The following is a 13,766-nucleotide window of genomic DNA, read 5'->3' as shown; positions in this document are numbered from 1 at the left end:
AGGTCAGTCATGCGCGTCAACTCGCGGCCATTTTCGAAACAAGGTGACAGCACATGACAGCACGCTGATACTCTTGTTTTGATTACATTAAGACAGGAAGAAACCACCAGGCGACATGTCACTTCCTCCGGAGAAAATTTCAGAGTTGAAACAAATAATTCATTCCCAGCTTTCACAGGTGCGTGTATTGAGCAATAGTTTACATGACTCAGTGTCTGACAGCGATGAGAACGTGAACGAACTTGCACGTGTGTATATTTACAAACGATCTCGATGCAATAGGTTTCTACCATGCCACAAGCGAAGTTGCAGTGTATTAGATAGACTTGAGAATCCTTGTTCATATAGTTTTACATTAACGAATGTATGTTGGTGTTATTATAATTAACAAGCTATCCTACTGTCGGAAATAAGAAAAGTGGGAAGTCATGATTCTTCAAAATATTGTTTTCACCCAGTCCTCTGTCTACCTTTCCAATAGTCACCAGTCAATCCGAGAAACATTAGAACATGAGGGATCATTACGACGTACTGTTAACTTTTGTTAATTACGTCTTCCCAGTAATGATGTAATGTTATTGAAAGTTTCTGTATTATTTATATGAAACGAAAATACCAGAAAGTTGCAGAAACATGTAATTTCTTGTTCAGCAGGAAAGTAAAACAATAAAATGGCTAGGTATAGTCTCATCAGACAAAGGGTACTGGCTTTTGGATAAATAAGAAAGTCAGCCTGCTTGAGTTTTGGTATGGTGGTAAATTCATTACCATGATTACATGTAGTTTGTAATGTAAATTGTTGGATACATAAGAAGTTTCCAAACATTAGTTGCAAAGGAATGGATTGTGTAGGCTATCTATGGAAAAATTGATAATGTTAAATTATTCACCACTTACTCAGTAAATAACATGCGGCTAATATTGCTAATAGAGAAATGCTACATACAAAATTTGACACCTGTGAAGATCAGGGTTAGAACTGATCTTCAGTAACCCATGCTTGTGGTAAGAGGCGACTAATGGGATTGGGTGGTCGGACTTGCTGACTTGGTTGACTCATGTCATCATATCCCAGTTGCATAGATTGATGTTCATGCTGTTGGTCACTGGATTGTCTGGTCCAGACCCAATTATTTACAGACCACCGCCATGTAGCTGGAAAATTGCTGGTGCAGCGTAAAACTAAACTCACTCGCTCATACTCCCAAATTTGACACAATCAAACATTGCATACGTGGCATACCTCAAGATTACTTGGCATTTTTTTATTGATACAAGATATATCAGATAAACACCTCTCATGGCTGTAAAACCCTATATTTTTGTAGAATGAAATTTATCAGTTGGCAGTTGTTTTACACATTTGTGACATTTGCCTTTTTCTGGGATGACCCAACTTATCTTTCTGCATTGAATTCAGTAGATAATTTCCAGTTTCAATTAACTTTGCAAGAGAAGTTACTTGAAGTTTGTTAAAGTTTTTTAAATTTATCATTGTTTTTTTTTTACTATTAAACACATTGAAAGCACTGTTAAACAAACATGGAGTCAGAAGACTAGGTTTATCCTCTTATATGTCATTCCATCTTTCTGCTTTCGCAGATGGACATACAGTCTCGGATTCGAGACATTTTATCAGAGACTATCCATGATGAGTACCAAGGTCGATCTGACCATGTCAGTGAGCAAGACTTGATGCAGAAACTGCGACAGAAGGGTGTTGTTGATGATATCCTGCAGCAACTTCATTTCGATGGCAACTCAAACATAGGTCCACCTGCCTCCCACTTCCTGGATAGAGACAGTCATGCCACACAACATACTGCTTCAAGGAGAGGTGAGACTAGACATCACATATCACACTTTCAAATCAGTTCAATTTCAAGGACTGACTGATTAAATTTCACTGATAACAATGTGGTTATCCTTTTGCATTAAACGGAAAGACCATTTGTAAGGAAATATAAAAAAATCACAGTTTTTTTACATAATTCTTTGTGACACCTAATGCAGCAGTGTTCACGAATGATGTTTCAAAATAACAGGACATTGGGTCCTGTAAGTTTCAGATGTCTGTCTGACCCACAGAAAATTCATGGGACCGACAGAAGGAAAAATAAACACACATTTCAAATTAAACATTCCTTGTAATTGGCATTGAAATTATTAACAAGCGTAAAATTTATAAGCAGCAAACAAGTGTGACATGTCACATGTAACAACTTCAGTGAAAGTCACTGTGAACTATACAGTCAGACACTGGAGCCGGCAGGTTGTAGACTTCCATCGGACTGACCGCAAATCTGCCAGATTTTCCGAGGGTCTGACGCTATTCATGAACACTGATACAGCTATGGCCAGAGTCACATATTTACTTTGACCAATCTACCATTATCATATGTAACATGAGTAACGTGTGAGGAATACACAAGTATTTGTCCACCAGTATGTGTAGGACAAGTGAATTGGTCGCAGGATACAGGCTCATTCTAACTACAATCAAAGAATCGGCATACAGTAGTCATTAAATAATCTAATCAATCTAGGAAGTGACATAATATTTTAGTCTTGAGTCTAGCACATGTGTAACATTATGTCAAATAGATCATGTTCATACCAGGTGATGCCACTGTTTGATTTGGCATAAAATAAAGCATGATACCATTGTCTTGACTCCAGCCAACTTGGACCCAAGTCGTCGCTACCTTCACCTTCATGTATATGGTGGCAAGGCCTTTCTTGAACACTTACAGGATGCTGACCCTCTTCCGGGTCAAAAGGTCAGCGCCTACTTCAGCCTACACGTCTACTTCAGGGGTCAGAGGTTCAAATCCCGACCGGTTGCCTGTGCCTGTGAGCCACAATTTGATGAAATGTTCCTGCTTGAACTTCACAAAGACACAGCAGGTAACCATGGAAACCTCTGTGGAATAGTCACCATTCCTTGTGTATCATTGATGAAATATTTGGTAAAATACTAAACCCCACCTAAGGGGTCTCTGCTTAACAGTTTAACTCTTAACACCAGGGCAACCTTGGTGCTTATTGAATGAATCAGTCCTGCATGATCAGTTCAGTGACATGGTTGTCTCCAAGGAAGGATCTGCTGTTATTCTTGCTCAGTTGATACTGCTATAATGATTAGTTTAGGTCATATTTTGACTTAATTATTTTAGCTGACTTGAGCTTCACTCACATGCAGTCCCGTGTCATTTATTATGTATAACAGTTTTAAGACTCTTCTGTCTGTTCAGACCTGTGAAGGTCTGGGTTAGAATTGACCCTCAGTAACCCTAGCTTGTCGTAAGAGGCGACTAACGTGATTGGGTGGTCAGGCTCGCTGACTGGGTTGACACATGTCATCATATCCCAATTGCGTAGATTGAGGTTCATGCTGTTGATCCCTGGATTGTCTGGTCCAGACTCGATTATTTACAGATCACCACCATATAGCTTGAATATTGCTGAGTGGCAAAAAGTAAACTCGCTCACTCACTCTGTCTGTTCAGTAGTAGATATATGTTAATATCAGTTGACAAATGATTTGTTTCACTTGTTCCTCTTAAGACATAGTAACTGTCCTGTTGCTAGGTGATGCTGGTCGAATGGCAGATCCAGCAGGCATGCTGTCTCTCTCAGACCCGGTCCACATGGTCCTGGTGAAGACAGACGCAACAGGGGACACAACTCTTGTATCATCTCATTTCTTTGAGTGGCGGCCAGTGTTGACTTCTCCACAGTCAAACATGAAAATCTCTGTAGAACTCAAAGGAATAGGTAGTTATAAGTTATGAAATCTGCTCATATCATTTAAATAATTTGCTTGATCTTGAATATGTAATCTCTAATTGCCCTTTTGAAACCAAACAATAACATGAGATTAGAAGCTCAAAACAGTCAGTGTTTCAAGACATTATCTGGATGTTTTCAAGTTCAGGGAACTCTCAGTAATAATTTCAGGGCAGCAAGACAAATGAGCAATGCAAACCTTCATCTGGTTCCTGAGAGTTTTCCTGATATCACATGACTGGGCATACTTAGAATCTTGAGCCTATGATTGTGTGTTAGAATGTTAGAATAAAGAAAGTTTACCATTGACACCTTAGAATTGACTGTTTTGTACCTGGTCCCTGTTCCAGAATGTGATCTCAATATTGCGACTTTTACATAATTTTAAGATAATCATCGTAGTTCTATGAATGCTTTGAGAAATCAAGCACTGAATGGAAATATTGTTTATATAACATGCAGTTTAGAAATGATGATAAAGTTTTTGCCTCCCATGGAAAATGCAGTTATTTTCATCCCAAAGTAACTTGAGTGCATGACAAAAAACACAACACAGCGTATAACTCTGATGAGTGCTATGATCAGCAACTCTAGGGCGTAGTCATATTTATATGTTAAAGGTATAAGTATTGTAGTTTGCAATTCAAATTTCTTATATATCAAGCATAAAGCCCCATTCGCCTCCCATTTTTAAGGGAACTTACTGTTGTGTTTCTCTCCAGGCAGTGAGAACAAGGTGCCAGTGGGTATCCTTGAAGTCCAGATGGAGCTGTATCCTAGGACTCAACAGGTGATGGATGAGCGGGTTGTCCGTGCGCAGCTGGACCTCGAGCGATCTCGACAGGCAGAGAAGGAGAGATTATTTCTTGTCTATGCCAAACAGTGGTGGAAGGATTTCCTTCAGATCAGAGAAGCTCACAAGGATAGACTTGTCAAGATATTTGCTCAGGTTAGTTAGAACATTTTTTATGTAGATTGTCCCATAGTAATGTTTATCAATGTTTTTCGATTTTCAAATGTTTCTACAGTTGTCCTCAGCATACTAGTGGTCATGTATATCAGCAAAGTATTAACAGTTGGAGATCGGAATTCGTCCAGCATGGTGCTACATTCTTGAAACTTTCTTTAAAGTGTCACTCACTCACTCACTCTACCACAGCTGTTTGTAATGTTAAATGGTTACATGCAGGAAGGCTCAGAACTCAGTATATGAAAATTTCACTGTTCATATATCAGTGATGCCACTCAATGTTAATCTATGACACATGTTTGTCAGGATGAGAATTGGACCAACAGGCCTGTGTGCTCCTATGTGAAGCCCCTGCGTGCTGGTCGACTGCTGGACACACCCAGACAGGCTGCCCGTCTTGTCAGTCTCATCCACAACGAGAAGGTGCCCACCCTGGGAGGGGGAGATAAGCCTGAACAGTGGACCAACATGCATGCCTTCCTGTGTAGAAACAAAGGGGTATGTGGATAGGCCCACTCACTGATGCAACTTATTACTATCATTCACGACTCTAGAAAGTTAAATAGCATGTATTTAAATGTGAGGCCATCTGAACCGGACTCTGAACCTGATGGTTAATGTCAGTATAATCCAGGATGTTCATTAATCAGGATAATCAAGGATGGTTGTTAGTCAGGATAATCAAGGATGGTTGTTTGTCAGGATAATCACGGGTAGTTAATATCAGGATAATCAAGGATGGTTGTTTGTCAGGATAATCAAGGATATTTAATATCAGGGAATGGATGGTTGTTAGTCAGGATAAACGATGGTTGTTTTGTCAGGATGGTTGTTTGTCAGGATAATCAAGACAATTAATATGATTGTCAGGATAGTGAAAGATAATCAAGGATGATTGTCAGGATAGTGTCAGGATAATCAAGGACAGTTAATATGATAATCAAGGATAATTGTTGGTCAGGATAATCAACGATATTTAATATCAGATAAGCAAGGATGGTTGTTAGTCAGGATAGTCAGGGATGGTTGTTAGGATAATCAAGGATATTTAATAGGATAATCAAGGATAGTTAATATGACAATCAAGGATGGTTGTTAGAATAATCAGGGATGGTTGTTTGTCAAGATAATCAAGGATGGTTGTTAGGGTAATCAATGATATATAATATGATAGTCAAGTATGGTTGTTGATCAGCCTTATCAAGATGGTTGTTAGGATAATCAAGGATAGTTAGTATCAGGATAATCAAGGATGGTTGTTCATCAGGATAATCAAGGATGGTTATTCATCAGGATAATCAAGGATGGTTGTTGGGATAATCAAGGATAGTTAGTATCAGGATAATCAAGGATGGTTGTTAGTCAGGATAATCAAGGATAGTTAGTATCAGGATAATCAAGGATGATTGTTAGTCACGATAACCAAGGATAGTTAGTATCAGGATAATCAAGGATGATTGTTAGTCAGGATAATCAAGGATAGTTAGTATCAGGATAATCAAGGATGATTGTTAGTCACGATAATCAAGGATAGTTAGTATCAGGATAATCAAGGATGATTGTTAGTCAGGATAATCAAGGATAGTTAGTATCAGGATAATCAAGGATGGTTGTTCATCAGGATCATCAAGGATGGTTGTAGTCAACATAATCATGGTTGAAATCAGGATAATCATGGATGGTTAAAAATCTTAGCTCACCTCAAGGATGGTTGTTCATCAGGATAATCAAGGATGGTTCAGTTCATCAGGATGGTTGTTCATCAGGATAATCAAGGATGGTTGTTAGGATAATCAAGGATAGTTAATATGATAATCAAGAATTGTTAGTCAGGATATTCAAGAATGGTTGTTAATAAAGATAATCAAGATATTGTCAGTTATCGGGATAATCAAGGATGGCTGGTAGTAATCAGGATAATCAAGATAATCAAGGATGGCTGGTAGTCAGGATAATCAAGGATGGCTGGTAGTCAGGATAATCAAGGATAGTTAATATCAGGATAATCAAGGATGGTTGTTGATAAGGATAATCAAGGATTGTTAGTATCAGGATAATCAAGGATGGCTGGTAGTCGGGATAATCAAGGATGGCTGGTAGTCGGGATAATCAAGGATGGCTGGTAGTCAGGATAATCAAGGATGGTTGGTAGTCGGATAATCAAGGATGGCTGGTAGTCGGGATAATCAAGGATGGCTGGTAGTCGGGATAATCAAGGATGGCTGGTAGTCGGGATAATCAAGGATGGCTGGTAGTCGGGATAATCAAGGATAGTTAATATCAGGATAATCAAGGCTAGTTGTTGATCAGGTTATCAAGGATGGTTAATAATCAAGGATAATCATTAGGGTAGTTGTTGATCAGGTTATCAAGGCTAGTTGTTGATTAGGGTAATAAAGGAAAGTTGTTGAAAAGGATAATCAAGGATTGATAATATCAGCATACTCAATGATGGTTGTTAATCAGGATAATTGAGGATGGTTGTTAATCAAGATAATGGAGGATTCAAGAAATTCATATTAGATACAATAATATCAGATGCTTTCATTTTTAAATAAAACCATTTCTTAAACAAATCCAGTTGAGTAGTTCAGGTCAAGTGTATATGTGATGTGTGACTGCTACCTGATGTTGTTTGTGCTGTATCCACCAGGACTGTGAGGATCACGCGGTGTTGTTATGCAGCCTCCTGATGGGCTTCGGACTTGATGCCTATGTGTGTGTGGGCACCAAGGCTAAGGGATCTGTACATGCCTGGGTCATGACCATTACAACAGATGGGGTCGTTACCTTCTGGGAGAGTCTCAATGGCCACAGGTTGGTGAATCATATTCATGACAGGCATTGTGATTTGAGTTAAACAATGACAAGTGTATTGACTTTTATAATGCTTTGTTTTTTAATGCTACACTCAGCAATTTTCCTGTTTTTAAATGCCATTCTGTAAATAGTCACTTTTGGATTATATAATTTGCATCCATCTGCACAATTGGGATACGATGACATGTCAACGCAATCCCATTAATCACCACTTGTGACAAGCATGGGTTGCTGAAGACCAATCCAAACCAAATTCAGTAATGCTTTAGAATTGTTACATTGAATTAGTGATTTGCCTTCAATTGTTTATTTTGAGTCCTGATATTTGCATAGACTTATGAACAATCTTATGGTGTTCTAATGCCATCATGTTCTTTTAACAACAGTATGGCATCTTGGCAAGCAAACATTGAACGCTGTGGTCCATGCTACAACACATAGGTTCTCAGTACAATGTTAGTGTCAGCTGTTCTTGTACCGGGGCGGTCTGATAGTCTGATGGTTTATGCATTCGCTCATCACGCTGAAGACCTGGGTTCGATTCTCCACATGGGTACAGTGTGTGAAGCCCATTTATGGTGTCTCCCACCGTGATATTGCTGGAATATTGCTAAGAGCGGCATAAATCCATACTCACTCTTGTATTGATATCAATACTCAGCTACAGTACACTGCCTGTTGTGAATACGGTTACTGATTAACCAGTTGGATGTTCTTGTAAAGATAAATATAATGTTAGTGTCAGCTATTTATGTAAAACAAACCCATGAAGGTCCGGGTTAGAGTATTGATCTTCAGTAACCCATGCTTGTCGTAAGAGGCGACTAACGGGATCGGGTTTTCAGGCTCGTTGACTGGGTTGACACATGTCATCGTATCCCAATTGCGTAGATCGATGCTCATGTTGTTGATCTCTGGATTGTCTGGTCCAGACCGCCACCATATAGCTGGAATATTGCCAAATGCAGATTAAAACTAAACTCACTCACTCATTTATGTACAACAGGAACTGTCCTAATGATCTGTTGTTATTTCTGTGATGTGTTCAGGTATATACATGAAGCAGTGGACCCTGACGGTCCTCCCATGTCCAAACAATCGCGTCCAGCATACCCCTACAAGACTATAGGCTGTGTCTTCAACCACCAAAGCTTCTTTGCCAACTCTCAGGTAAGTTTCTATCAGGACTCGAAATTGTGACTCGAATTGTAAAGCCCTGCTTGCTGAACACATCCAGACAGGCTGCAAGACACTCATTTTTTGTTGCATCTATTTTAGGTGATGGACAATGTGGAGACTTGTCGCTTTGATCTCACTGACGAGTCCAGGTGGAAGTCAATGGCAGGTGATGCTGTCATGTCTGTATGTGGGCCTGGGGTGTGTCCCTCCTGGCCAACCCCACCCCCTCTGTGTGCCTCCACCCTAGACCCCACCATCCTCAGTAACGACTTGGAGCAGCAGCTACGTGTCCTGGTGATGGAACACAGGAGGGTGAGGAGAAGTATACTGAGTTGTTTCCCTTGATGCTTCTGTTGCGATCGGTGCCCGTGTGTCACAATGCTTGTTGTGTGTGTTAGCTGTCTTGAAATCCTCAAGAACAATGGAGCAAAGATGTATTTCCTGATTTGTTTTTTTGTTTTTGTTTTGTTTTGCTTGTTGGTTCAATCATAAAGTTTTGTTTCTGTGGCAATAGAATACAATAAAGTATGTCTCCAAATTTTCATTTGACTTTAGTATTTAGGTACTCAGATCTTCAGCAACCCATGCTTGTTGTAAGAAGCCACTAACAGAATAGGATGGTAGGTGCATGTCATATCCCAGTTACGAAGGTTGATGCTCATATTGTCAGTCACCTGATTGTCTGGTCCAGACACATTTATTTACTTAAAACAACAAATACAATGGCGTTAAGCAACAAACACACACACAAAGTACAGATTCCAGGATTTTACTTTTATTCATTTGTTATAATATTCTGTGCAGATAAGAAAAATACCATCGCAAGACCTGCAGTTCAGACCATCAAGCAAATCGCGAACCGTGATTTTGGTACCAGAAGACCGTTGGCTCAAGTGATACAAAAGGTCTAGTCACAGGTACTTGACTAGTGAAACAAGTAACTTGAGCAGAGCTTAGAGTGAGTTACAATTTAATGTCACCTCGGCAATATTTCAGCCATATAGTGACAAGAGGAGACTTTTGATTACCTAGTGTTAACCATGAACTTACCTCTCAAACATAAGACATGGTTGATCGTGTGTCATTGTATACTGTGGGATGAATCGTTGCTGATATCAGTCACAGGATTGTCTGATCCAGATTTTGTTACTGAATGCCACCATGTAGTGTGATTGTTGGTGAATGCAGCTTTAAACAACAAACCTGACATTGTGGGGATTTTGCTAAAAGTTGTTTAAAAACTTCACTGAACAGTAATACAACTATTTCAAAAACAATGATTACAGACATTGGCAATTTGTAATTTGCCTCATTACAGGTTTTGATAAAATTGAATTGAATTAAGGGCATCTGTAATGCGCTGAATTCCGCACCACGGAGGGGCACGCTCAAAGTGCTACAATCAGATTATTGTTAGCCCAGATAACCCAAGCTGCCTAGACTGTGAGGCGCTAGAAGGTTAATAGTCTCATGACTTATCCCACTGGGTACCCATTTTCTGCTGGGTGAACAGAGGCAAGTTTGAGTGAGACAATACAGTCTATGGTACTATAACAGTGAAAATAGGGACAGGTTAGCTTGTCTCTTGTCCCAGGCAAACTAGATTAAACAATGCTTACCACAGCCATGAAGCGTTAGAATTGGTTCTGAGCCAGCCTTGCTTGTTGTAAGAGGTGACTAAAGAGTCTGGTGATCAGACTAGCTGACTTGGTTAATGCATGTAATTGTATCCCATTTTTGTAGATCGATGCTCCTGATGTCAATATTTGGATTGTCTGGTTCAGACTTGATTATTTACAGACTGCCGTCATAGCTGGAATATTGCTGGGTGTAGCACTAACACAGCTTTAAATGATCAGTCATCGCTCACAAAATGCAGATCAATAATCAGCTCAGTGATCGATCAATCAGAAGCCCAGATAAGCTGCGTATCCGGGTAAAATACGCATAGAAAATTTCCAATTACGCATTGAAAAATAATTGTTGCGTACCAATTACGCATTTAAAATGTTAGATACGCAAAATGTTTAAAACAAATGCGTACGGAATATATTTTTTAAATCGCTTGCGTAATGAAAAAGACATGGATTGCTATGAAGTTGTACTGTTAGTATAGGACTAGTGTTGTACTGTCAGTATAGGATGAGGGATTTTTTATGAAATCATTTCCATTATATTTAAGTTGGTTTTGATTAGGTATGACATAAGGCAGAACATACCTGCTTAGTAAACTTACTCAATGACATAATACTTAGGTGAGTAAAATGACTGAAATATGCACATATTTGAAAGCAGTGGGTAACGGAAAATGAAATACCCACTCAACATTCATAATACCCACTCCAAAAAAATACAGTGGGTACAGTACCCACATGAGCTAAATCTTATCTGGAGCTCTGGATCAATTATCAATGGCCCTCATAAACCCCACCACAAAACTCATGTGGGCAATAACGGGACACAATCATAACATTGTGCAAACAAAACAGGCACTGATTAATGCATTTGTACCATAATCAAGATAATCGAGACACATACAGGAGTATGCTGTTTACATTGCAATTTTACAAGTCAGGAAACTGCACAAGTTGCTGATGTCTTGATTTAACAAACATTACAGTCAGAAACATAATTTCTAAAGTTTAAATTGATGTTTCATTGTTTATGACTATCGATAAGTCTCCCAAGCTCACTCCTCCAGCACTGTTCAGGTTCATTTCTACCATTGACTAGCCGTGAAGATCCGGGTTAGAATTGGTCTTCAGCAACCATGCTTGTCGTAAGAGCGGCTAACAGAATTGCGTGGTCAGGCTCGCTGATTTGTTTGACACATGTCATGGTATCCCAATTGCGTAGATCGATGCTCATGTTGTTGATCACTGGATTGTGGTCCAGCCTCGATTATTTGCAGACCGCTGCCATATAGCTGTAATATTGCAGAGTGCAGCGTTAACAACCAACCAACCAACATTTATTCTGTGGCTGTGTTTGTTGTGCAGGACTGACTGCAGGCAATGAAGACTTCCAGGATGCTGTGAGACACAGTGTGCCAGACGGTCACACATTCAAAGGCTACCCGATACAGTTCACGCACCGCAATGCCCGCAAGATCTTTGCTACATGTCTCAAGTAAGTGGACACAGAAATCATGGTATTTACATGCAGATATCCAGTGGCCTGGTGTGTTGTCAGAGCTGAGTGGATGTACATGAAGCAAGAGAGGGTCACTTATTTGTGCGACTGCCAGTGCATGGACAACAGATTTCTGAATGTTGCACATATAAAAAAGTGTGTAGAATAACATCAAAAGAAATGTAAAAACAAAACAATTAACAGTCTTGTGATAAAAAATGTGTGAAAAATTGAGCAAACTTAATTGGTTAATATTGGTTAATAGCTGCCAAGCGGGGACATAGTGTAATAATACTGTAGAATATATAACACTTTAGCATCCCCGTTTTACGACATGTAGACTGCCTTCTTTTGTAAGAGGGGTGATGGGGTAGCCAAGAGGTTAAAGTGGAATTTTGCTAAAAGCGGCATAAGACTAAACTCACTCACTGTTTTGTAAGGAGCGACTAACGGGATCGGGTGGTCAGGCTCGTTGACTTGGTTCACACATGTCATCGGTTCCCAATTGCGCAGATCGATGCTCATGCTGTTCATCACTGGATCGTCTGTTCCAGACTCGATTATTTACAGACCGCCGCCATATAGCTGGAACATTGCTGAGTGTGGCATAAAACTAAAGTCACTCTCTCACTTTTGTAAGGACTTGTAGAGATGAAATAGAACACCCTGCTCAATTTCTATAAGCTTCAGGGATTTCAAATGTCTTAAAAAACAAACTGTGATGCATTTGTTATCACTTCCATTTAACATATCAGGTAAATGTTTTAGAAGAATTACTGAGTGTGGTGATGATGTAGCTGACTGTGGTTACAGAGCATCACGATGCGAGGAGATCATCAACTGCCGAGGTGACCAGGTCCGACTGGGGCTGCGGGTCCCGAATGTTCCCCTATCCCGAGTCAGCATGTGCGACGTGGCTGATGTTTGCATGTAAATACAAGTCTGTACTATAGACAGCCAGCTCAACAACAGGTGCTATATTCAGGTCACAGTGTTCTGTAGTCAAGAAGTACATTCAACATGGTGGATTCCAGTGTGCATGGTTTTTTTAGATGTCTGTGTTTGCTACTTAATGAGCTGTATGTAAGACATTTATACACAAGATATATGTCGCGCCGTGCATATCAGATTGCTTATGCACAACAGGTGCTTAGAATAACAACAGGAGAAGAGTAACGGAACATAATACATTATGTCAATTCACTGAGAACATGTAAGGTGATAGGCTGATGGATAATGTGCTTGCTTGCATTCATCGAATAGATAGGGTGGTTGGGAAGCCTAATGGATAGGGTGGTTGGGAAGCCTAATGGATAGAATGGTTGGGAAGCCTAATGGATATAATGGTTGGGAAGCCTAATGGATATAATGGTTGGGAAGCCTAATGGATATAATGGTTGGGAAGCCTAATGGATATAATGGTTGGGAAGCCTAATGGATAGGATGGTTGGGAAGCCTAATGGATAGAATGGTTGTTAATGGATATATGGTTGGAAGCCTAAGCCTAATGGATAGGATGGTTGGGAAGCCTAATGGATATAATGGTTGGGAAGCCTAATGGATAGGATGGTTGGGAAGCCTAATGGATAGGATGGTTGGGAAGCCTAATGGATAGAATGGTTGGGAAGCCTAATGGTTGGTTGGGAAGCCTAATGGATAGGATGGTTGGGAAGCCTAATGGATAGGATGGTTGGGAAGCCTAATGGATATAATGGTTAGGAAGCCTAATGGATAGGATGGTTGGGAAGCCTAATGGATATAATGGTTGGGAAGCCTAATGGATATAATGGTTGGGAAGCCTAATGGATAGGATGGTTGGATATAATGGTTGGGAAGCCTAATGGATAGAATGGTTGGGAAGCCTAATGGATATAAT

General features: G+C 39.9%; 1 protein-coding gene across 1 annotated transcript; it reads left to right on the top strand.

Moving 5' to 3' along the window:
* The first annotated feature begins 26 nt into the window (after positions 1 to 26).
* LOC124285521 (centrosomal protein of 76 kDa-like) lies at positions 27 to 13,369 on the top strand. The gene is made up of 11 exons (XM_046721764.1): positions 27 to 178; positions 1,603 to 1,837; positions 2,680 to 2,907; positions 3,592 to 3,777; positions 4,512 to 4,738; positions 5,066 to 5,257; positions 7,413 to 7,576; positions 8,629 to 8,749; positions 8,858 to 9,070; positions 11,745 to 11,887; positions 12,704 to 13,369. Exons 1-11 carry the CDS (start codon positions 116 to 118, stop codon positions 12,822 to 12,824), a joined length of 1,893 nt encoding a protein of 630 aa, XP_046577720.1. The 5' UTR covers positions 27 to 115; the 3' UTR covers positions 12,825 to 13,369.
* Positions 13,370 to 13,766: the final 397 nt, after the last annotated feature.

Source organism: Haliotis rubra, unplaced genomic scaffold (assembly GCF_003918875.1).
Source record: "Haliotis rubra isolate DU_JTF1 unplaced genomic scaffold, ASM391887v1 Scf11, whole genome shotgun sequence".
NCBI classification, from domain to species: domain Eukaryota; kingdom Metazoa; phylum Mollusca; class Gastropoda; order Lepetellida; family Haliotidae; genus Haliotis; species Haliotis rubra.
The sequence above is the reverse complement of the archived record's forward strand: the minus strand, read 5'-3'. Positions and strand labels throughout refer to the sequence as shown.

Coding starts and splice junctions, on each gene's coding strand:
- LOC124285521 (XM_046721764.1), top strand. CDS start 116: ATGTCACTTCCTCCGGAGAAAATTTCAGAGTTGAAACAAATAATTCAT. Junction 2,908..3,591: donor ACTTCACAAAGACACAGCAG/GTAACCATGGAA, acceptor TCCTGTTGCTAG/GTGATGCTGGTCGAATGGCA. Junction 9,071..11,744: donor TGGTGATGGAACACAGGAGG/GTGAGGAGAAGT, acceptor TTCTGTGGCTGT/GTTTGTTGTGCAGGACTGAC.